The sequence below is a fragment of the Urtica dioica genome, chromosome 9, assembly GCF_054948205.1.
Source record: "Urtica dioica subsp. dioica isolate 48M chromosome 9, U.dioica_male_clone48M_v1_H2, whole genome shotgun sequence".
NCBI lineage: Eukaryota > Viridiplantae > Streptophyta > Magnoliopsida > Rosales > Urticaceae > Urtica > Urtica dioica.
This window is the reverse complement of record NC_142764.1, coordinates 29649520-29673575: the sequence shown is the minus strand read 5'-3', so window position 1 is coordinate 29673575 and position 24056 is coordinate 29649520. Positions and strand designations below refer to the sequence as shown.

At 41.6% G+C, this 24056-nt stretch overlaps 6 protein-coding genes and 1 pseudogene across 10 annotated transcripts; 3 read left to right on the top strand and 4 right to left on the bottom strand.

The window, feature by feature from the left end:
* Positions 1-334: 334 nt before the first annotated feature.
* Positions 335-3173, top strand: LOC149386712 (protein FAR1-RELATED SEQUENCE 8-like). Of its 2 annotated transcripts, none has more exons than XM_089625910.1 (2): positions 335-502; positions 866-3173. In XM_089625910.1, exons 1-2 carry the CDS (start codon positions 431-433, stop codon positions 3014-3016), a joined length of 2223 nt encoding a protein of 740 aa, XP_089482036.1. In that variant the 5' UTR covers positions 335-430; the 3' UTR covers positions 3017-3173. The 2 variants fall into 2 exon arrangements, with proteins under 2 accessions (XP_089482036.1, XP_089482037.1); XM_089625911.1 differs by lacking the exon at positions 335-502 and adding an exon at positions 536-706.
* Positions 3174-3251: 78 nt separating this feature from the next.
* LOC149386711 (Pentatricopeptide repeat (PPR) superfamily protein) lies at positions 3252-5701 on the bottom strand. The gene has a single exon (XM_089625912.1). The coding sequence runs from the start codon at positions 5574-5576 to the stop codon at positions 3399-3401; it is 2178 nt and encodes a 725-aa protein (XP_089482038.1). The 5' UTR covers positions 5577-5701; the 3' UTR covers positions 3252-3398.
* A 385-nt stretch (positions 5702-6086) lies between these two features.
* LOC149386710 (zinc finger BED domain-containing protein DAYSLEEPER pseudogene) lies at positions 6087-9381 on the bottom strand (annotated as a pseudogene). Its single transcript, XR_016301481.1, has 2 exons — positions 9156-9381; positions 6087-8344 (listed from the first exon to the last, which is right to left on the bottom strand). The product of XR_016301481.1 is annotated as a zinc finger BED domain-containing protein DAYSLEEPER pseudogene (transcript).
* Positions 9382-10603: 1222 nt separating this feature from the next.
* Positions 10604-15006, top strand: LOC149386709 (Phox (PX) domain-containing protein). Of its 2 annotated transcripts, none has more exons than XM_089625197.1 (10): positions 10604-10959; positions 11363-11473; positions 11693-11791; positions 12002-12088; positions 12469-12577; positions 12739-13421; positions 13501-13665; positions 13758-14000; positions 14096-14302; positions 14635-15006. In XM_089625197.1, the coding sequence occupies exons 1-10, from the start codon at positions 10681-10683 to the stop codon at positions 14905-14907; spliced, it is 2256 nt and encodes a 751-aa protein (XP_089481323.1). In that variant the 5' UTR covers positions 10604-10680; the 3' UTR covers positions 14908-15006. The 2 variants fall into 2 exon arrangements, with proteins under 2 accessions (XP_089481323.1, XP_089481322.1); XM_089625196.1 differs by having other exon boundaries at positions 14084-14302.
* Positions 15007-15016: 10 nt separating this feature from the next.
* LOC149386708 (signal recognition particle subunit SRP54 2) lies at positions 15017-17998 on the bottom strand. Of its 2 annotated transcripts, none has more exons than XM_089625198.1 (10): positions 17661-17998; positions 17307-17406; positions 17008-17161; positions 16657-16807; positions 16391-16539; positions 16171-16271; positions 15924-16081; positions 15697-15811; positions 15260-15617; positions 15017-15164 (listed from the first exon to the last, which is right to left on the bottom strand). In XM_089625198.1, exons 1-9 carry the CDS (start codon positions 17889-17891, stop codon positions 15292-15294), a joined length of 1485 nt encoding a protein of 494 aa, XP_089481324.1. In that variant the 5' UTR covers positions 17892-17998; the 3' UTR covers positions 15017-15164; positions 15260-15291. The 2 variants fall into 2 exon arrangements, with proteins under 2 accessions (XP_089481324.1, XP_089481325.1); XM_089625199.1 differs by having other exon boundaries at positions 15372-15617.
* A 591-nt stretch (positions 17999-18589) lies between these two features.
* Positions 18590-19223, top strand: LOC149386707 (homoserine O-acetyltransferase). Its single transcript, XM_089626547.1, has 2 exons — positions 18590-18932; positions 19029-19223. Exons 1-2 carry the CDS (start codon positions 18714-18716, stop codon positions 19221-19223), a joined length of 414 nt encoding a protein of 137 aa, XP_089482673.1. The 5' UTR covers positions 18590-18713.
* An 89-nt stretch (positions 19224-19312) lies between these two features.
* Positions 19313-23438, bottom strand: LOC149386706 (Molecular chaperone Hsp40/DnaJ family protein). The gene is made up of 11 exons (XM_089626038.1): positions 22966-23438; positions 22526-22594; positions 22333-22425; positions 21936-22057; positions 21626-21821; positions 20902-21077; positions 20461-20590; positions 20047-20207; positions 19759-19850; positions 19577-19676; positions 19313-19471 (listed from the first exon to the last, which is right to left on the bottom strand). The coding sequence occupies exons 1-11, from the start codon at positions 23263-23265 to the stop codon at positions 19426-19428; spliced, it is 1485 nt and encodes a 494-aa protein (XP_089482164.1). The 5' UTR covers positions 23266-23438; the 3' UTR covers positions 19313-19425.
* Between the last annotated feature and the right edge of the window lie 618 nt (positions 23439-24056).

Genomic DNA, 24056 nt, shown 5'->3' with positions numbered 1-24056 from the left:
AAAAAAAAATTGACATCAATTATAATAATTGTTTATCATTTACCAAAAATCAATCAAAATTAATCCGCACGGTCACACGGAATTTATTGTTTTCTTCAAGAAGCTCTCATACTTTCATATTATTTGTTTCCCAAGAAAATTTAAATTTTCACTCTTTTTTTGCACTATGTCGTTGTTGTAACTTGTAATAAGTGAAGCAACTACTTCCAGTTTCCACTTCCTACGCTTAACTTCTCGTACGACAAAGACAAGAGAAAGGGTATTATTGTAATAAAATTCTCATTTCACCTCGCAATTCGAAAATACAGTCAAGCCGAAGCCCTTAATCCCCAATTTAAACAAAGCCAAGTCAGCTTAGGGCAAAACTAGAGTCACACGTGGTTTGACAGAAGGCCATCTCACTCACAGTCTCTCCGCCAAAGCCAATACCATGACCGGCGATTCCTCTTTCTCTCCCACTCTAGACGACGAACTGTCACCCGATCCTAATCTCCACATCACTGTCAGTTTATCAAAACCCTCCTCTCTATTTTTATTTTTATTTTTTCATTTCTTCATCAATCAATTCGAAATTCTGTTTGGTTACCGGGAAAGCAAGGGGAAATTTTCTTTCTTTGAATTGGAATTTTCAATTTTTTCTTAATTATGAAATCGAGTGGGAAGAAAATTATGGCATGTTGGTTTCGATTAGCTATCGAATGATAAGGTAATCGAAGTTACTGCTAATTGCTGGTATTTTCTTCGTGATTGTGCGTAAACTGAGAATGCTAGTTTTTTTTTTTTTTTTTTTTTTTGGAATTGAATCGATGGTTCTGTAGTACTTTACTTTCTAGCTAATGGTTTGATTCGTGTTTCGGATAAACAGATCGAAGAAGTGTCACAGCACAGCGAGAATCTTCTGGATGACGAAGGCAACGAGCTCGAGAATGGCTGCGAAGAGCTCTTCGAGATCGACGGCGACGGAAAGACCGACCAGTACTTCGACATGGCGAGCAATGGCCGCGAAGAAGAAGACGACGAGAACGAGCATTTCTTTGGGATCGAAGAAGGAAACAGCCGCGGAGAAGACGAGACGAACGAGCCGTTCTTCGACCTCGAAGACGATATCAAAGACGATCCGGGGAGGAGCGATTTCGGAAGGAAAATGTATCCCGAGCCGGCGGTGGGGACGGAGTTCGAGACCTACGAGGAAGCGTACGATTTCTACAACTCGTACGCCAGAGAGACCGGGTTCGCGATCAGAGTCAAGTCTTCATGGACGAAACGGAACAGCAAAGAGAAACGCGGTGCCGTGTTGTGTTGCAACTGCGAGGGTTTCAAGACGGTCAAGGAAGCGAACAGTCGGAGGAGAGAGACGAGGACCGGGTGTCTCGCGATGATAAGGCTGAGATTGGTCGACCCGAAGATGTGGAGAATCGACGAGGTCAAGCTCGATCACAACCACTCGTTCGACCCGGAGCGAGCCCAGAACTCGAAGTCGCACAAGAGGTGCGATCACTCGGGGGAGAAGAGGAAAGCCGAGCCTGAGATCGGCGTCGAAGTAAGGACGATCAAGCTGTATCGCACTCCGGCGGCGGCGGCGGCGGATTCGTTCGGAACGAATCCCGACCGGGAAGGAGAGACCGGATTTTTGAAGCTCGGCGCCAGAGATGCGCGGATCGTCAGCGGTTTCTTCGCCGCCAAGCAACTCACGGACCCGGATTTCTTCTACGTGATGGACTTCGGCGAAGAGGGCCGTCTGAGGAACGTTTTCTGGGTCGATTCTAGGTCCCGAGCGGCGTACGGCTACTTCGGCGACGTGGTATCGTTCGACACGGCTTGCTTGTCGCGCAAGTATGAGGTTCCTCTGGTCGAATTCTCGGGGGTTAACCACCACGGACGGAGCGTTCCGTTTGGGTTGGGATTCTTAGCCGACGAGACCGTCGAGTCGTACGTTTGGCTGTTCAGGACGTGGCTCACGTGCTTGGCCGGTCGGCCTCCTCAGACGATCATCACCGATCGCTGCAAGGCGGTTCGAACCGCCGTGGCCGAGGTTTTTCCGAGGGCTCATCACCGCCTATGCCTCTCGACCGTCGTGCAAAACATCCTCGAGAGCCTGCGCGGGCTACGAGAATTCGAAGCTTTCCGTGCGGTCTTGATTTCGACGGTGTATGATTCCCGGAGCGCGGACGAGTTCGAGCCGGGCTGGGAAGATATGATCCGACGGTTCGGGCTCGGCGATCTCGAGTGGCTTCGGTCTATGTACGAAGAGGACCGGGAGCGATGGGCTCCGGTCTATTCGAGAGACACGTTCTTCGCCGGGTTGTCGAGTTTCCAAAAGGGCGAGCCGAAGAGCTCGTTCTTCCGCGGCCGCGTCCACGAGAAAACGTCGTACAGAGACTTCTTCGAGGCCCACGATTCGACCCTGGAAGAGAGGCGGCGCAGAGAAGCCGAGGACGATTTCGAGTCGAGAGACGACTCGAGCCCGCTCGACCCGAGAACGAGAAGCTTCTACGAGCTGCAAATCTCTCGGCTCTACACGAGAGGCGTCTCGGCGAAGTTTCGAGACGAGGTCGTTTCGGCGATTTCCCGTTGCTTCGACGTGACCCAAGTCCACGCGGACGGGTCGGTCTCGACGTATTTGGTGAAAGAGAGGGAATCAAAGGGCGTCGGGTTCGAGGTGATGTTTGACAAAGCCGGGTCGGAGGTTCGGTGCATCTGCGGTTGCTTCAACCTCAAGGGATATCTGTGCCGACACGCTCTGTGTGTTCTCGGCTACAATGGGGTCGAGGAAATCCCGTTTCAGTACATTCTGCCGCGGTGGAGGAAGGATTTCCGGCGGCTCTACGTGTCGGACCTCAGATCTTCCAACGCCGTCGATCTCACGAACCCGGTTCAGTGGTTTGACCATTTGTACAGAAGAGCAATGCAGGTTGTTGAGGAAGGAATGGGTTCTCAGGATCATTATATGGTCGCTTGGCAAGCGTTTAAAGAGTCTCTGAACAAAGTCAGACTTGTTGCAGATAAGCGTGTATAGTAGTGACACAAAACAACGTGTATGAGATTGATTTCTTTGTAGCAATAGTTTGTTCTCTGTTTTACTGTCAAATAGAAAGAATGAAAGAGAAAAAAAAAAAAAAAAAAAAAAAACGTTCTTGTGATATTGTTCAGTAAGTTTTCAGAATCTGAGGCAGTTTATGTTATGACTTAGGATAATTGATTTTTTTTGTATAATATTTCTTATATTATTAGAAACTGTCTAAAAGGGTTTGGCTTATTGTTTCATTTGATCTGGTCCGATTTGGAAACCTGTTTGGGACTGGACGATGAACACACCCAATTCTTCCAATACAAATAATCTTGGAAACACAATAGTTCAACAGCTAACCAGAATCTGATGCAACAGTTTCTGAAAATCTCTACCAGTAGTCTTTACACGAACAAAACCCGTTCCTGAAATGGTGGAACCGGGTCCGATCCCTGACAACAACTTCTCTATCGTACACCATAGAAACTAATTTAGCCATGCTGTGACAATCCACGCACATCCGTAGATTCTTCACGACTCTGATCGTCGCGCCCGGCTCGGAGCCGATCAGCCCGAACGCGATCGCCAACTTCTCGCTGTGTCGATACACCGAGCTTTCCTTTTCCTCATCCCGGAGATCATGAAACACCTCCGAGGTGTCGGGCGAATAGCCCACGAGTCTCAAATCCCCCGTGATTTTCTGTAAACGGGCGTAGATCTCTTCGGACCGGGGATGAGAATCGTCTCCGGCCACGAACTCGTGAACCGTTCCGTTCATCTCGATCAAACTACACCCGGGAATCTTCTTGATTCCTTTCTCCGTGATTGTTCGCCTCAGTCCGCGGAGATTCTCCCACTGGTTGCAGGTCGCGTAGACGTTGCACAGCAGAGGGTACACCGAGTCGTTCTCGGGCTCTGATTCGAGAATCTTCTCGGCCGCGATTTCGGCTAGCTTCGAGTCTTTGTGAACCCTACAAGCGCCGAGCAGAGACCCCCAAACGATCGAGTTCGGTTTCATGGGCATGTTTTGGATCACCTCGTGGGCTTCTTTCAGATGCCCCGCTCGGCCGAGAAGATCGACCAAACACCCGTAATGCGCGATGTTGGGCTGAATTCCGTGCCGGGTTATCATAGCAGCGAAGAATCTCCTTCCTTTATCGACCATACCCGAGTGGGAACAGGCACAGAGAACGCCGAGGCACGTTATCTCGTCCGGCTCGATCGTCATCCGAGAGAACATGTCGAGAGCTCGCTCTCCGTGGCCGTTGATCGCGAGCCCGACGATCGCAGCCGTCCAAGTGAACTTGTTCCGCCGAGGCATTTCGTCGAAGACCCTGAGAGCTTTCTCGACGCTCCCGCACTTGAAATACATGTCCACCAAAGCGTTCCCGACGAAAGTGTCTTTCTTGATCTTGTTCTTTTCGATGTACGCTTTGACCCATTCTCCGAGCTCGAGCGCGCCGAGATTAGCGCAGGCCGTTAGAACGCTGACCGCGGTGAACTCGTCGGGTTTCGTGTTCGAAGATTGCATTTCGCGGAAAAGCTCCAAAGCCTCTTTGAACCGGCTCTCCCCAATGTACCCATCGATCATGGCCGTCCACGAGACCGAGTCTCTCTGAGGCATCTGATCGAAGTACTTTCGAGCCAAGTCAACTCGTCCCGTATTAACGAACCCCATCACGATTGTGGTCCAAGAAATCACGTCTCTGTTCTTCATGCTCTCGAAAATCTCCAGCGCGGCGCTAGTTTCTCCGTTCGCCGCGTACATATCGATCAACGCGTTTTCGAGGACCGAATTAGTGTTGACTTTCCGCTCGACGATGGACTTGTGTACCCGTTCTCCGGTGCCCAAATCCTTGGACTTTGAGCAAGCCGAGAGCACCAAAACGTAAGTGATCGAAGTGGGCAAAACTCGGTTCCTCTCCATTTCCTCGAAGAGCTTCTTCGACTCTTCAAAGTTCTTGATCCTGTTGTACCCGGAGATCATCGCATTCCACGTAACCACGTCTCTCTCGCTGCTCGAATCGAAAACCCTGCGAGCCATTTCGATCAGCCAGCTCGCGGAGTACATGTTCACCAATGCATTCTGAACAAAGACGTCTGAGCCAAACCCGTGTTTGACAGCCTGACCGTGAAGTTCCTTGCCGAACAAGGAAGCGATTCTGCCCTTGAGTCCCTTGAGCAAGAACGGGAACGTGTAGTGATCGGGATTGACGTTCCTTCCCAGCATCTGGACGTACATCGAAACCCCGTCTTCCGGAGAGTTTATACCGGAAAATCCCTTGATCATTGTGTTCCACGCGAAGACGCTTGGTTCGGGAATTTCTTCGAACACCTGGCGTGCGTAAAGCATTTTGTCGTCTTGGAGGTTACAGGTGAGAGCGACGAGCTTGTTCTGTACGATTGGGAGTGACGTAACGCCAGTTTTGATTGTTAGGGCGTGGATTTGCCTGAGCTGTTCCATGGACTTGCAGTTCTCGAAGAGGCTCATCACAGGCACGTTTTCCAGAGATGGCAAGTGTGTGTGTGTGGACAAGTGAGTTACGGCTTGGGACGCCATGGAAATCATGGTTCTTGATATTCTCTTGAAGAATGAGTGAGAGAATCTGTAAAGCTCTTTACTTTAGTTTTAAAGATTATAACCCGTAAAGAGGATGGGTTTCGAAGCCTTTGCAAGTGTCCTTTTTTTATTTTTTATTTTTTATTTTTATAAACTTTGCAAGAGTCTATTGACTATTGAGGTATATATCATGATCTATAATAATAATAAAAATAATAAGAATGGTATTAATCATACATATGATATCATTTAAATCTTGTCTCCGAGTCCAAAATAACTCATTTTACACATACTAGTCAAGTCTTTGTAATCTCTCAAAAAAAAAAAATCTGAGTCTTTTACTATGTAAATCAACATGAGAAACTGAAATACACAAATCTTTTTTTTATTTCACTGTTAATCATTTTGATGAATTCAAGGCTACACAATTCCTCCCAAAGCCAACACCAGAAAATAAATAATTCCCGAACTATAATAACCAATCCATGATATTATTATAAGACTGTAAAACAGAACAGAGAAAAGAATTCTAATTACTTTTTTTAACCATTGATAGCCAGCCCTCGAAACCAATCAAAATCTTGGACCAATGATCTTATACTATAGGAAGAAAAATACACCTTGAAAACAAAAAAATTAAAATAATCAAAATCTTCGACCAATGATCTATACTACAGGAAGGAAAAATGCACAAATTAATCAATGTAAAAAACCAAAAAAAAAAAAAAATATATATATATATATGCCTAAAATTCCATTTTGACAATTGCGCTAGTAACTTGGAACGACGGGGACGGCGTCTGAGTCGAGGACCCGTGTTGAAGCCAGTCTTTGGCACACACGAGAGCCTCGAGGGTCACCGGATTCAGCGAAGTCCGGTGATCGTCCATCTTCTTCACGTCGGTGTCGAACACAGAGTCTGGCGCGACCGTCGAGATCGGTATCGACAGCACATCCGAGGCCATCCTCGACAAAGTCGGGTACTTTGTCCTGTTCTCGTTCCACCAGCTCAGCACGTCAAACTCGGGCACCCGAGGCAGTAGAGGCTCTTCCAAGTACTGGTCGAGCTCGGACTTCATGTCGTGGCTCGTGATCTCCGATATGTAGATGTCGAAATCCGAAAGACCGTCCAACGGTTCTTCTTCTTCTCCGTTGGGTTGTTGTTTGTCGCCGATATTCTCTTGGACGACGTCGATCATCGGGCCGGGGAGGCTGAGCATCTGGGTCATGTACTCGAAGAAGAGCTCGTGGACCCCGTCGTCGACGATCCTGATCCACGTCTCGGCGTTCTCTCCGTAGATTTTCGAGAACGTGAACTCGACGATCTTCATCTTGAACCTCGGGTCCATCACCACCGCGACCGCCAAGCCGAGGCACGACCGGCTCCAATACTTGTCGAAGTTCTCGTAGAGCGGCCTCGTCAGGTAGTGGATGAACGGGTCTTCGCTCGTCATCGCCGCCTCCATCAGATCCATCTGGATCTTCGAGAGCTCCGGGAAGAACACGTTCGCCGTCGGGTACGTCGGTGCCGTCAGAACACTCGCGGCGTCGAAGAGGTACCGGAGGTAAGAGCACAGAGCCACGATCTGATTCCATTCCTCCGGCGAAGGCGATATTTGGTAGTCGGGGTCGGAGGTGTCTAGGCACGCAAAGACTTCCTTGAGCTCGGACGCGGCGACGAGCATGTGATAGGTCGTGTCCCACCTCGTGAGATCGTCGATGGAGAGCGTTTTCGAGCTCGGGACTTGGAGTTGCCTCTTCAGCTCCAGAAACTTGTCCTCGCGGAGCTCCGAGGTCTTGACGTACTTGACGTTCTCGCGGACCTTTCTGACGGTGTCTCCGACCCGCTCGAGGGCGTCTTGGGCGAGGCGGCTCAGGACCCGAGCGAAGCAGTTTCCTATCAACAACTGGCCGCTGAGAAGAATCTGGTTCTTGTGAGGAAGGAAGGTCCGAAGGTTTTCGAACGCCGTCTCGTTCACGAAAGCCTGGTCGAGCGTGAGCGTGAAGAGACGACCCTCCATTTTCCAGTCGGCGAGGCAAGCCGCGACGGCCTGGTTGAACGAGTCGGCCGAGTCGAGGGACGGTACGACGACGACGTTGAGAATCCGCCGGTGGAGATTCCAGTCTCCATCGATGAAGTGACCCGTCACAAAGATGTATCCGAGGGACTGGTTCGAAATCCACAAGTCCAACGCGAGGCTGACTTTTCCCGGGATTCCGCTGATGAGGTCAGAGAGGCTTCGCTTCTCTTTCAGGTACATGGCCACGCAATCCCCTTGGACGGTGTTGAAGCTCGGGACGCTGAACTGAGGCTGAAGAGCCCGGAGAAAAGTGACGAAACCGGGCTGTTCCACGATGTTGAGCGGGTACTCGTGCAAGATGATCATCTTGGCGATCTCGCTGTTACTCAGGCTCTGGTCGAAATTGAAGTTCGGGAAAATCGGCGATCCCCGTTGGTAGCGTTTCTTCGGCGGATCGGCCGTGGCGGGAGACTTTAACCCGGGCGTCGACGGAAGCGGCTGATTCTTCTGGCGGCTCGCCGGACAAATTCCGAGGGATATATGTCTCTTCAGATGGCTCGTTCCCGCTAGCTTAGAACCGCTGATGTACGAGAAGGGCTTCTTACACTGGTTGCAACGAGCCTTTATGCAACCCGGGTCGACTCTCTCGGTCGTGAAGTGTTCCCACACGATGGACTTCTTTTTCTTGCGCTTGTTGGGCTGTAATTCGGAGATGCCCGGCTCGTTGATGTTGCTCAACACCATCATCGCTTCCATCTGTATTGAAATGAGGTCGTAACTATCAAAGATCGCACATCAGAAAGATAAATGGACTTGTTAGGGTTCATAAGCTCATTCGATTGCTATTTGTTTTCGCATGGAATGTCACAAACACTCTTAAGAGGAGGCGATATTGGAGTGGTCGCTATAATGAGAAAACAACCCCAAATTCTTTGCAGAGAATGCCAGTCAACGGCGACTAATGTATCTCAAAGAGAACAATTTTTTTTTTTTAAGATCTAGAATGAATTCCACATGACTAAACACACGACATAAAAAAAATATACAAAAAAGGTTCAATAGAGTGTATAAACACGCTCTAAGAATATTGATCCCTAAACATAAACTTATTTACTCAAACCCAAAGCTTCCCATCTAAGAACGTGTATAGTTGTTTCTTGCACCTTAAGGAACCCCATTGGATAATATATCTAGAAAGCCTTGTTCCGGTATAATGGAAGACGGAAAATTTGGGTTTTTGAAATCCTCTGAGATATACGTATAAAAAAAAAAAAATCCCTGCAACTATCTTCAATTCAAAAATATTGTGCGAAAGAACCAAACATCTTCGATCAATTAAATTCTGATAACATAATTGCCTACCATTGTTCAATTAATTCGTTCGCAGACGCGAAAAAGAGAAACAGAAAAAAAAAATTGATCAATTCACGATTCCGTAGAAACCAAACAGATTGAATCGTGCGAAAATTTAACAACATTGATGATCTACATATCGAATGAACGAAACATCTCCGTAGTAAATATAAAACAATAAAAATATGTAAAGCGAAAAGATAGAAACTTGTACCGAAAAATCAAGAAAAGCTATGGAGATCAAAGTCGCGGGCTTCAGCCAAGAAAAGCGAGGGATCTTTATTATATTAGTAATTCAAAATTTTGAATTTCGCAGAACTTGAAGACGACGAGGTTGATGGGCTTGAGCTTCAGAGGTTTAGAGCTTTTGGAGGCATAAACCCTAACTGGACCAAAATTAGGGCTGAGGCCTTTTTTGGAGGGAATTTATAGTCTGTGACGGCGTTGAGTTGTACAATTTTGACGTATTTATAAACAAATATTTTAGTTTTTGACTTTGGGTTATTTCCCTTTTTTTAAAGTTTAAACAATTAAAGAAAGGATTAAGGCGTTTATAACAGATCTCAATGGCTGTAAATAGAGTGCGCACCGGTTCTAAATGAATCTAGACCGTCCCTATAGAAACAGGCAATAAGATGTTTTTCTATTCGCCTACAAGCTTTACCTTGTTAAATTTGGGAAATCTAGCTATATAATCATTTTAAGGGTTAAAATTATATTTTAGTTAATTAACTATTTTTTAAAAAACTATAATAAAATGATAGTATTGCCGAACTATATTTCCTGCTTCATGCCTCCATGTTTGATAATTAAAAATATTGCATGACCTATTAAAAATATTTATGCTTAATGACTTCTCAAAACACACGTAATCTTAAAAAATATTCTCAAAAATTCGAAGAGAAAAAAAGAGAAACGTGATTAATATCATACATATCTTCATCAATATTTCTTATCTTTAACTATTTCTGATTACGAGACTAATTAGATGTTAGAGTGAACAAAAACAAAAATAAAAATAGCAATCAAATAGGGTAGATCACGAGATTGAACTTTTTTGGTAATTGGTCCGACAATTGGCCAAATAACAAACACAAACCTAATCGTTGGAGACATAATTGTCATGTTCGTCGGCGACACCGTCAGAGATCTTAGACGACGAAATCGGGAGAAATCAGGTTGAGCAAGGCGAAGCTTCTTGTGGTGGAATCGGTATTTATGCGACGAGATGAAAAATAAAGACGAAGCATTATATGGTAGAATCAAAATCCGAGAATAGCCGTAAAGAGGATGGACCAAGAGTTGATTGAATGTTTCCTATTATATTGATTAAATCATAAATAAATTTTTTAATATAATTAAATTCGAAATACAATGGAGGATAAAAGGACAATGAAATTTTAGATTAAAAGATAGATTTGATACATAATTTAAATTATTAAAATATATATTATTATCAATTGATATGATCTTCTAGAAACTATAAAAATAGTATTTCAATCATATTCGTATTTTTATTTTTATTTTTAATTTTTATAAATAGATTAGTCATACCAGTCATCAACACTGAAGCGACCACGTGTAAAACACTGAAGCGTGTGTATCCCCGTCAACCAGACAACGTATATAAATAGCAAAACTTCATTCTTTCATTCCCTTTTACCCTTTTGCTATTTTCAATCATCTTTAATCATCTTCTTCAATTGATCAGTTTCGGAGAGAGAGCGAGCGAGAAAAAAATGAATCTGTATCAACACGATCTCTCTCTGTTGAACTACGATTTGAATTTCACCGATTCCATTGACGAGTCCTACTCTCTCCGCCGCAGCTCCGCCGCCTTTCTCAGCTCTTCCTCGCTCTACAGGTACGACGAAGACGATTACGATCGCAACGATCGGCGTGGTTTCAGTAGCTCCACCGATGAGAGTCGAACTCGCGCTCCGCCGCCGAAGCACCGGCACGACGGCTCGTCGCCGCTACCTCTCGGCATGGATTGGAGCTCTCCGCCGCTGAAATTGGTACACTTTCCAGTCAATTTATCTTTCTTTCGTTTCATTTCACAGTTTGATTTCGATTCCGTATATGGAAGATTTCACCGCTGTTGCATAAGCTGCCAGACTGTAAGGTTTTGTCTTTGTACGAACGAAATAAATATTCTGCTAAATACAATATGTATATATGTTGCTTCCTTTAAGCTATTAGCGTAAACTAAATGTTATTGAGTAATTTGTTGAATAGTGTGATTTTTAAGTAATTATATCATCAAATCTTTAGGAAACTTTACCAGAGTTGTTTTTTCTCAATGTCATAGCTGGCACAGAGAGCAAGCATTGAACAATTGATGTAGCTGAAAATAAAAATTTATGACTGTAATATCATGTTGCATTTCTTTTCTATAACCGAATCGGTTTCTCGATGCAGGAGGGTCGGGACTCGGTTTGGCCTCACGATCCTCAAACAGGATGGAGTTACTGTGTCATGGTTCCGTCTTGGATACTCGTCCAAAAATCAAGAGTTTTGGATCATGTGGCGGTAATTATTTCGGCTCTCTCAATTTGTCTATTATTTGCACTCTTGATCTTGCATTTTCGGAGGCAACACTCTTGATGTAGTTGAAGTTATTTTCACATTCATTCTCTTTGGGAAAGAAAGATTTGTTTAATTACACAATAAACTCGAGTGCTTAAAGTTCCCGTCTTTGTGCTATTTAGTGTATGCAGTGTATTCATTTTGTTCTCTGTACACTGGCAGTTTTATAGGGTTCAAGTTGGCATACAATCACCCGAAGGGGTCACAACTGTTCGAGTGGTATTACGAAGATTTAAGGATTTCTTAAGCCTTTTTTCCGAAGTAAGCTTGTTGTTCTTGCTCGTGTCACTCACAAATTTGCACTTATTTGCTTTCCCCTTCTTTTTCTTTAATGTTTGCATGGAACGTATTTGCTTCCGGCTTGTGCATTAGAGTTTCTTTCAAAACGAGCAACTTCAGATGGGAGTTTTTTTCACGTCATCTCTTAATTTGTATGTTTAAACTATCAGCCTCTTTTGCTGTCTATTGTAGCTTAAAAGGGCATTCCCGAAGAAAAATGTGCCACAAGCGCCTCCAAAGAAGGTTTTGAGGATAAAAAGCCAGGAACTTTTGGAACAGGTCTGACCACCTTACTTAATTCTTATGTAGAACTAGTGTCCTGTGGTGAAATTTGGATTCCTTAGATTAATCCAGCAATACAAGTGACCAAAGTTCTCGGTGAGACACAGCGAGTTATATCTTGTAAACAGAATGCTAATTCTATTATTCCATTATGTTATAAATACATCCTAAATTATTACAGCAGGAGGGGGAAATAAATATCTATTGTATACCTCTGAGAAAGAGCCTGGGAAAGTACAAGCTGATCAAGATAGAGCCTGTTTTTTTTTTTTTTTTTTTTACCGGGTGATGAAAATTTATTTCCTTAATTTTCTGTATTTCTGTTTGCTAAGAACACTAGTTATCCTCTTATTCTCAAACTGATTAGTTTATTGCAGCGAAGGTGTTCTTTGGAGGACTGGATGCAGAATTTGTTATCTGATATTGATATATCTAGAAGTCTTCAAGTAGCTATGTTTCTTGAGCTTGAAGCTGCTGTGAGATCATGTAGGTGTTTCATTGATGCAACCTGAAAAAAAATGTTTATTTATTTTTCCATCCATTTGTCAACAATAACCTCCATAAAATTTAATATAAGTGTCAATTCACCACAGCCTTTCGTAGGTCTTACTTGTTCTCCATTTTCTCCTGCTTTAAATACTTTTCAGCATTCAATGAGATTGATGCGCAAAGTTCAGATGTAAATTCTACGAGCGACGTGGGTGCTAATCATTCATCAATCACATCAGATTATGGTGACGATACTCCACGTGAGATATCTGAATCTGGAAACACAAAGCCTGGTGTTGGTAGTTTTACTGATTTGGGCTCTGTGAACGACACATCTGAACAAGCTCTAGTTGATTCGTTGGAGACAAGTGCAAAGCTTGGGCTGCTTAACACAAACTTTATCCAGGCAAGACTACAAAAGTTTTCCAGGCACAAATTCCCGACTGAAGTTGAAGAGACCAATTTTTCCAGAGACCAAACAGGTGAAAGCTCTACCACTAAACCTCTCCGCCTCGATGGAACAGAGTTTGTTCCCGAATTGGAGGATTTGAAGCGGCCTACTCATCCTCGGAGACTGTCAATGGAGAGTGTGGGAAGTGATTTGAGTTCTGCTAACCTTTCGGGAGTTTCTGGGGCTCCAGCGAATGCTAGTTCCTCTGTGGATTCAGATTTTCAGTTTCCTAGGGGTTTAACAGTTGCTCTTCCTTCGGATGAGAGACATAAATTGAACAGGGTTCTCGAGACATTTCAGCAAAGACTAATGACCGCAAAAACGGACATGGAAGATCTTATAGCTAGATTAAACCAAGAAGCTGCTGTAAGGCAATTCCTTACAACCAAGGCAAGATTCTTAAATCAAAACTAACCTTATCGTTTGATGTGAATGTGTTCAAAATATTGGCTAACACTTTCTATTGCAGGTAAAAGATTTGGAAGGGGAGCTCGAGACTACCACACAGAATTGTAAAGAAAACATGCAACAAACTGTGCTAAACGAAAAGGAAAGGATTACTCAAATGCAGTGGAATGTGGAAGAATTGCGGAGAAAGTGCATGGAGCTGGAATTGAAATTGAAATCTGAAGAGGTATGTTTTATTTTCCCATTTATAACTTTTTTTTAAATCGCCTTGTTAGGTATTTTTGGTATTTAATAATGAAACGGGCGTGAACCTTGCAGGAAGAGAGAATGCATGCAGAGTCAACAAAGAAGTCAATCATGGATGAGAATAAGATGTTGGTAGATGAATTGGATATTGCTAGAGATCAGTTTGATGAGTTACAAAAACGCCACGAAGACTATGAATTGAAATCAAAGACCGACGTGAAATTGCTTGTTAAGGAGGTCAAATCTCTCAGGAATTCTCAATCGGAACTGAAGCATGAGCTTGGACGGTTGATGAAGGAAAAATTGGAAGTAGAGGTAACTTCTCTTCTACTAATCTTACAGTCACATCTGTTAAAAATAAAATAAAAATAAAAAAGTAATCACTAGTTAATTTTCAGAGGGTTCTTCAGAAGGAAAAGCAAAGAGCAGAAGTTGCAGATAATGCAAACACAAAATTGCTACATGAATGTAGAATTCTTATCGGGCGACTTAGGGAGTGTAGTGTTGACTTCCTCGTTGAAGAGGAAGATAAAGTAATCGTGGACACTTCATTACCGTCTGATGCAATAGATTTGCTAACGACATCAGACAATCGAATCGGTCTCCTTCTTGCAGAGGTAACTCTTCCCACTTGTAGTCTCTGTTCCTCTGCTTATTGATTGAGCCAGCAATGTACTTGATAGTTACCATTTGAAATTAACTGATCCCAAATTTTTGAGTTTTTGGCAAAACAATCAAGGTTTTCAGTTTAGAAAGATTGCCACAGAGTACTTGCATCTGTATTTAAATTTATTGACGTAGGAAATTTTTTTTTACATCTAGTACTAGCGTAAATTTTGACGATTTCACTAATTTCAGGCATAAAGAGGATAGCTTTGACTATGTTGCGAATTATTGCCTATTTAGAAGGCCGTAAAGTTAATGTCAAATTATTTTGCAATTGGAACAGACACAACTTCTGGCACAGGAGATAGAAAATGCTTGCAAGATAGCCGATGAATCCAACGTTAATGGAGGCGATAGTAGCAAAAGTGACGACGAACTGAGGAAGATGTTAACAGACACGCTTGTCGATAATGCGACATTAAGGATGCAAGTGAACTCAGTTATCTTATGTGCCCTCAAAACCAGAGCCAAAGCCGAAGGCCACAGTGACGAAGACGATGATGAAGAAGAGGCCTCCTTGAGGAACACTGTTCTTAGCAAGTTCTTCGAGAGATAGAAAGAGATCCATATACTTTACATTATATGATAGACTAGAGTTTCAGGTGATAAATGCTTCCCATCATCAACAGCATACTGATGAAAATAAAAATAAGTACTCATGTATGTTCGCTTTAAAAACATTTGAATGCTCAAGAAAAAAAGTTATTCTTCTCCCTAAATACTTACAAAAGAGGAAACTTCCACCATTGCCAATAACAATATAAAGCAAAATCTTGTAGTAAAAGCTTTTAAAGGGAAATCAACGTAGTAGCCCTGCGAAAACAAGAAAAAGAAGCTTTTAAACTCAATTTGTAAAAAAAAAAAAAAAAAAAAAAAAAAAAAAAAAAAAAACTAGTTATATAACTGACTCATGGGTTCCAACAATCAGGCAGTCATATATCTACTTGTCACCGCCGAGCATGCTCATCATGTCCTTGTTGGAACCCATTTGCTTCATCAAGGTTTGCAAGCCGCTCATACCGCCAAACTGTTTGAGCATATTCGCCGGAAGCGCTTTGCTGAGATGTTGAGCGTTCATGTTCCTCGAAAGTGCGCTCATATCGCCCTTCTTTGGTATCTTCATGCCCTTCATTTTGCCCCACACCTGGGCGAGCCGCCTGTACTCCTCTATCATACCCATCACTTCTCTCGGGTGCCGACCCGACCCTCTCGCTATCCGCATCATCCGCGACTCGTTCATCAGCTTCGGGTTTGTGCTATCCAACTCTGCAATTACACCAAAGTGGAAATCAGCTTTTGGAGGTTTGAGTTGATCCCTCAACTAAGGGGTTACAGTTTCACTTGCCTTCGCTTGTCATAGAATCCATCATGGTCATGTAGCGTTTGATCTTAGTCTGACCTCCCGTATCGTGTCCTTGTGGCATTAATTCAGCACTAAACCCTGGAAGCATCGAGAACACCTACACGAATGCAGTAAATCAATAAAGGTTGTTTTTTTTTTTTTTTTTTTTTTTTTTTAAATATTCGGACTTTACCCATATAGAGGGATGAGATGAGATTCAACGTTCAAACCTGGTCTATCGGACCCATTTTCTGAAGGTTTTGGAATTGCTCCTGCATAATCCTCAGCGTAAAATTCCCTTCTTGGAGCTTTTGCAGAAGCTCGGGTTGCTGTTCCATAGGAACGACTTCATGAATTTTGTCCATGAATCCAGACCAGTCTCCCATTCCTAATAAGAAATATAAGCATCATTTATTAATCCATAAAACTTTTTGGACTAACGTAAATATAAATAAGAACTGTGCACGAGAATCAGACCTAAGAGCCGGCTGACAAACGGCTTAACATCAAAAACTTCAAACTCATCCATGTGCTCTCCAGTTCCAATAAAAATCACAGGACTTTTTGTCGCTGCAACGCTGCACCGATAATATAAACAGACATACAAGGTCAACAGAGGTTCTCCATTTCAGTTTAAGAAAATTTTGGTGATGCATAGGAATTTTAAATTGCTTGCAAATGTTTAAGCGACACTTACGCACTAAGAGCACCACCACCCTTTGCATGACCGTCCATTTTGGTAATAATTACAGCTCCAACAGACACACTTTGCCTAAATGCCTGAGCTTGATCAAAAGCTGCCTGACCAATACTACTATCCATCACAAATATGATGAGGTCTGGTTTCTGCACCATTCAAAAACAAATATTAAAAAATTAGGAGTTTTGATACCCACAAACCATATGTAACTCTTGTAACTCTTGCATAAGGTGAAGAGAACATTCTAGAGGAGAAAAAAGTACCGTTGATTCAGCAACTTGACGCATCTCTTCGAAAAGAGCAGTTTCTTGTTTGTGTCGCCCACTGGTATCGACAATTATAAGGTCGCAATTTTCTTTCTTAAACCTTTCCACACCTTCAACTGCAATTTGCACCGGGTCCGACTCCATATAGCTGTAATCAGCATCGAGAAAAGGGGTTACTTGTCTAGTACATATATTCAAGCCAGAATTCAACTTTATCCGTAGGACGGATAATTGCATGATTAAGAAGACTAAGGCTTAGAAGACCATTCGTATTTTTTTTTTATATATCTGTAGTATTGGATATCCATAACCCACGGGACACAACTCAGAAGAGAGGGAAAAACTTACCTTCCATAAAACGGAATTTTGGCCTTGGTGGCATTTTGCTTTAGCTGATCAAAAGCACCGGCTCGAAACGTATCAGCACAAACCAGTGCAGGCTTCCATCCCTTTTTTTGGTGGTAATGTGCGTATTTCGTACAAGTGGTTGTCTTTCCAGACCCTAATTTTTCCATCGCATCAATGAAAATCGTTTCAGAACTGACTATCCATAGAAGACCAGAGCACTAAATTGATGACAATGACACGTCGATCATTTTAAACCCACAAAAGAATCGGAAAGAACGTAAAAGATTCTAAAACCATACCCTGAAGACCAACAAACATTACTACGCTCGGTTTTCCCTTTTTCGGCGTGAAAGAAGGTTTTCCAGGATCCAGCATCTTGCAGAGTTCATTGAAGATGGCCTGGGTATAATATGCAAGCTTTAGTTGTTGAACAGTATAATAAAAACATGAACAATGTACGCACGAATAATCGAAGAGGAAAATCAAAGGGAAAACGAAATTCTAAGCATCAAAAGCATAATTCCCCAAAAAAAAAAAAGGCTCCACGAATTTTTTTATCCGAACAAACCACATCCGGATTAACTGTTAACCTAAATCAACCAATCTGAGACGAAAGAGATAAAAAAAAAAAAAAAAAAAAAATTGGAACACACTTGTTGGATGATTTTGCGCTTGTTGTGGCCAACGGCGAGATCGTCCAGATTGACGATCTTCTTGATATTGTTCTTCATGTCACGGACGAGCATGAACTGTACATCGGCTTGAAGAAGAGCTCGAGTGATCTCGTTCAGGCATTCGTTCAAAACCTTCTCGTCGATCACCGTGGCGTTCGCCATCTGTTGCAGAGCACGCGAGATGCTTCCTCCCAGCTGAGCCAACACCATCTTTGCTGATCGGAGAAGATGACGAAATCGAAATCGAAATTGAAATTGCAATCTGAAATCCTAGGCTAGGGCTTGAGACGCAAAATTTGGGAATTTAGAATTATAACGAAATCACTTTGTTTTCAGGGGAAAGCATATGCCAAAAATAATGAAACATCTACTTATATACTCATTTTTTTTTTTATTTGACAAAAATAACACATATTACCATTTACATATTACCATTTAGTAGCTCCGTAATTACTTACACCGTTAAATTCAAATAAAAATTTTAACGACGAAAGTATTTATGCATAATTAAATTTATAACATGAAATATTTTTACCCAAAAAAGATGAGTATATAAATATCGATTAGAACAAACTTTAAATATTTTTACCGTCATTTCTCCTTGTTTTTATTATAATTTTTCGACAATTTAATTGAGAAAATGACAACATAAATACATATTATAACGGTTTACTATCTAATCCTCTTTTTTTTACGTGAAAACTACTTAATTTCTTGTTTTAGTGTTTAGTGCCACCGTTGCCATAGTTAAATTTAACAGAATGAAAACGTGTAACAATCTAGAATAAGTGAGTCAAATTTTAAATAACAAATGCTTAGAAATGAGAAAACTTAATGTTATTTCTGAACTATTTAATTTTAAAACAAAAAATAAATAGAAGGAAAAGAAATAAATAAATAAATACGATTATCCCCAAATTTCGAGAGAGACAGCATGCGAAGAAAAGAGTCTTATTATCATCGGATAACAAAAATGAAAAGAAAATACAAATAAAAAATAAAAATAAAGATAGTAAGAAAGAGTCGCTAAAAATGGTGGCTCTCTCGTCAGCTACAGCCTCAAAACTCTACGTCCAACCAACAAAGCCAGCAACGAGTCTCATTGGTTCAACTCCGATAAAGCTCAACTCACAGCAACAAAGCTTATTCTCGTCCTCTCAAAGGGCAAATCGGTCATTTGCCATCGGAGCCATTGACCCTCAGAAACAAGACCAACAAAAGGATTCAAATCTCCCTGCTTTCACTTCTCAGGTTTCTTCTTTCTCTCTCTCTCTCTCTCTGGGCATTTCTGTGCTCCTAATTAGGACTAATTGTTTTATTTATTTATTTATTATAATTACAAAACAGGAGGATTTGGATTACTTGTGGAAGTTATTAGCTGGGTCTGTGATTGGCGGTGCATTGATAAAGTATGGAAGTGCAGTTTTCCCAGACATCACAAAACCCAATCTCACACTGGCTCTTCTCATCATATTATCACCTGTTTTAGTTTCTGTTCTGCTCTTAATTAATCGAAGTAGCAAAGACAAAAAACCTAAGTGACCTTGATTGTTGTACTTGTTATTCATCATAAATTATGTCATTTCATTTATCTCATCATTTGAGCCTCGAGTGAAGTTACAAAGGCAACAAAAAATAAAAGAATATCTGCTATAGGCCTCATTGGAATACAAAATTTCTCCAATACAAATACTTCACGAGTTCAATGATTGTTCGCCGGAGAGTTTTAAAGTAATTGATTGGCCTAGAGATTGTCTTTCAGCCATTTTAGAGCCCCATTTGCGATAGACCTGCAAAAGTTCGGTTTGTTCATGATTCATCTGAAGCACTTTCAACACCCAAAGCTACATTGGAAGAGCACAAATATAAAAATATTTAGTGAAAATAGTAAATACCCAGCGAAGTCTTTCAACTTCTGAATTGGGTCATCCTGATCTTCTGATTCTTCGGTTTTCTCTTCGACAGCCTCGACTGAACTTTCGGCACTAGTATTGGCTATAACAAGCAAATCATATAATGAGTGGGTGTCACACAAACGCAGATATAATACTTGGAATGCAATGAAATGACTACTCACTAGGTTGCCGAGGCTGGGCGCGAGTGCGGGTACGGCTGGCATTTGAATCTTTTAGCGAAGCTAGCTCTTCAAGCAATTCCCGCTCTCCGACACTATAAATGCCGAAGATTTTGAAGTGTGAAAACTTTCACTTGAAAACTTGTGTGGGTTCAACATTAATATAGCAAAATAGATTTCTCAGGTGAATTTCTACCATTCATGGTGCTCAAACTTACTGATTATTTTAACAAAATCACGATTTTAACCTCAAACTCGAACATTATGCACTACACCTTGACTATGTAGTACCTGATTCGAGTTGGAATGGCGACTTTAATTGTGAATAAGTGATCACCGCGTATTGAAGGTCTGTTCAATTTCGGGACACCCTTCTTTGCCAAAACAAGAGTATCACCGGGTTGAGTACCGGGTGGGATTTGAAGTTCGGAAATCCCTTCGACTGTTTTAACCTGTTCAGAATTCATGACGCGGTCACATATTTATCCCATCCCGTGATGGTCCAGATAAGTATATTTTTTATTTATTTTTTTTTCGAAATCCAGATAAGTATATTTTTTTTTTTTTTTTTTTTCGAAATCCAGATAAGTATATACCAATACAGTACCCTCTGTTCTGTTCTGTTCTGTTGGAATCAAGTATGGCCAAGGAAAGAACTTGCAAACGAAGTTCAGAGTTTGTGCTTCATAATTGAAATGGACTCACCTTAACAATGGTTCCCAATATGGCATCAAGATAAGTGACAGATATCGTTGAATTGAGGTTTATGCCATCTCTTTTTATTCCAGCAATTTCTTGAACATCGAGATACACAAAAAGATCTCCGGACGGTCCCCTGATGAGAGGATGAAGTAAAACCGTTCACGATCAATGTATACGAGTTCTCTAAATCCTTGTGAGGAAGAAAATGAAGCCATATTGACTATCTATACCCTATTAAGACTGCTCAATTAAACCACACAATGCTAATATCAATAGGAAGGCTTAAGTACTAAGCCATTGCAAAGCTTAGAGAACATAAAGCTGAAGATTACACTTCAATTGAAACCACTCATCACACCCCACTGAGATGTTGAAACATAGTTGGAATCCATATCAATTCTCATTAAACAGAATGTTGAAATGTCGATTGAAGCTCAGGCTTACCCTTTTGGTCCAACGTCACCTTCTCCTGCAACCCTGAGAATACTCCCGGTACTAACACCCGCCGGAATTTTAACCTTTATACTTTTCTTCACACGAATTCTTCCAACGCCAGAACATTTTCGGCACAATTCCGCAATTACTTCACCGTCTCCTCCGCAGCTTGGACAAACAGATACCTAAAGGTCACGTTTACACTATGAAAAATTGCAAAAAAAAAATGGATGCAGTAGAAAGCCTGTGATTCACAAGTATGACAAGAACCTTCGAATTCCATTGATAAATGATAAAATAAAATAAAATAGAGAGAGAGAATTGGGTATTCAAGAGTTTACCATACTAATTCAGTCATTATTAAATGATTTTTTTGTACCTCATTTTATAAACTAACATCTCCCACTAAGTCCGTGCTCTCCAAATCAGAATTTCTTCCTCAATCTACTCTTTCGTAACGTTTCCATGCCCTTTTCCCTCTTAATTTCCTTTCTTTACCCAAACATCCCTACTAATTACTATAATGCCCTCAATATCTACTTCCTAACTTTTCTCAACCTCAACAATTAACTAATTATTGTATTGCCTAGAGCCTTACAACAGAGCAACACAAACATCTTAATAATTCTTATCAGAAAAACATGGCAGAATGCTCAAATAACCATTTTCAATTTGAATACTCAAAGAATAGACGGAAATAAAAAATTTACAGCAGAGAAAGGTATTTATTTACCTGGGAAAACATTCCGAAAGGTGTTTGCTCGGTTCTCATAACCTGACCCCTCCCACCACAAGATGAACATATCCTCATTTTGGAGCCCAGTTTTGCTCCTGTTCCACTGCAAGCCTCGCACCTTTCCAGATGAGAAAGATCGAATTCTTTCTCCGTTCCAAATATTGCCTCGGTAAATTCTAAGGAGATATCATAGCTGCACACATGTGTATCGTGAATCATCAATTCTCCAGAGTAACTAATATTGGGGTGATTATCATGCACAAATCATACTCGACTAAACCAAGTTTTGAAGAGTCTTATGGGTTACCGTATATCTTCACCCTTTGTGACTGTGCTACGGCGTCGTGTTCCAAACCCACCCGTGTCCATCCCAGAAAACCCTCCCATGCTCGACCCGAAAAATGTCTCAAACAAATCAAATGGATTAGTCTGCAAAAACACAACAAATGGAGAAACTTAATCCATTATCGTTAATAAATGTCTACAGCACTTAAGAAGAACCTGCACCAATTCTAAACAGAGTTAAACGAAATTATCATCATTAACGCAAACTCAAACAGTATACGAAGATTAAGGAGAAGATAAAAAAACAAAAGCGATAAAATTATATTTGCGTATATTAGTGATATAGTTTTTGCTCATGTATATAGGTTCACTAAATCTAATATATAAATAATTTTGCAATTCTCCGTAACATGTAGTACCGTATAGGTACTCGATGATCCTCCAACAGCGCTCTTAACTCCGGCTTCGCCATACTGATCGTATAAAGATCGCTTCTTGTCATCTGATAGCACCTGGCAGCGTTTTACTTCAGAATTCAAAAGACAATATCATAAATTCGAAAGGAAAATACGAACAAGAAACCCCGTTATATCTCAAATCTAACACACATACCTCATATGCTGCACTGATTTCTTTAAATTTATCGATCGCTCCGGGTTCTTTGTTGACATCAGGGTGGTACTTGAGGAGTAACAAAATTCAAAATGCAGTCATTTCTCATGATAAAACTCGAGCTAGTAACATAGTAAGGCAATCAAATATTTTGTGACAAAAATTTGACAAACTTTATTTCACTAAGCGATTCAATCAATAATTTATCCAATGTAATTAAGGAAAAAAAATCTCTCTTCCAAACAGAGGATTGATTCTCTATGTTGGATAAACTAAGGTACTGATCTTCGGAGTTCTCTTCTTTCAATGGACTACTTCTACATGACAACATACCATGGTCACTGTCAATTATCACCACTATATCGATCCAATTGACCATAAAAATTCCATTGTAACCTCGTTCAATTATCATTGAACACACCAAAGACGAAGACCAATACCTGACGAGCTAACTTCCGATAAGCGGCTTTGATTTCCTTGACAGTGGCCGATTTGGCGACTCCGAGAGTGGCGTAGTAGTCTCCGGAAGCTCTGATCAGAATCCGAATCCCGAAACGCCGCTTTCCGGCGGAATTGGCCCTCAGCGGCGGCGACGAATAGAGCGAAACCAGGCTCTTGCGGGACCCGCAAGAGAGGAACGAGGAGGACGAAGAGGAGGAGAGCGAGGTCGCCGGAGAGACGGCGAAACGAGGTCTCTCGGTGATGAAGCTTAGCGAGGAGAGAGAAGCTGTGGAAACCATTGAAGCGTTGTGGGAGAGAGAGTGAGAGGGGTGCCTTCAAAGTGTTCGACGAAAATCCTCTAAGAATATAACAATGGTATTAACTCGTTCATGCTTTGAGTCGGAGCTGTGTAGAGTAGAGAGAGAGAGAGCAGTGAATGATGGCAAGGGAAGGAATGGTGAGAAAGGAAAGGAGGTGTAAGGGATGTGTGGTTCCGCTTTTATATGCCACGTTTTAAATACTCTCTTAATTTACTGGTAAAAAAATTATGTTGTTAAAAAGGTTCACGTTAAATGTCTACTATAGACTTCATTACTAAAATCTTATCGAGGAAAGTGTCGAATATTTTCTTCATTTAATTCTGATTGATTTGCTCAACTCTTAAGATTATAATTTATTATTTCAATACTTATCGAGTGCTCCAACATAAAATTATTATTGGTACGTTTTAGAATATACTATAATTTTGCCCGTGTTTTAGAGCAAGTTCCAAGTCACCCACTATATTGTAAAATTCAGCAAAATTTTCCCTGTTTGTCAAAGGTTTCTTGAAATTTTGCCCGTGTTTTAAGTTCCTGATTAGCTACTCTACAACTTTGCCCCAATATCAATTCGTTCGAAGCTGAACAAAAAATCTTCTCTTACAAAAATGACACCATTCCATATACCAGAAAAAGAAAGTTACTAAGCTAGTTCGGTACAATAATTGACTATACATAGACTTGTCTCGAAGCACATATCACCAAGTATAGAAGAACTATCATCCCGACAAACATACCATTGCCTTCTAATCAAGCCTAGGCTCCAGGCA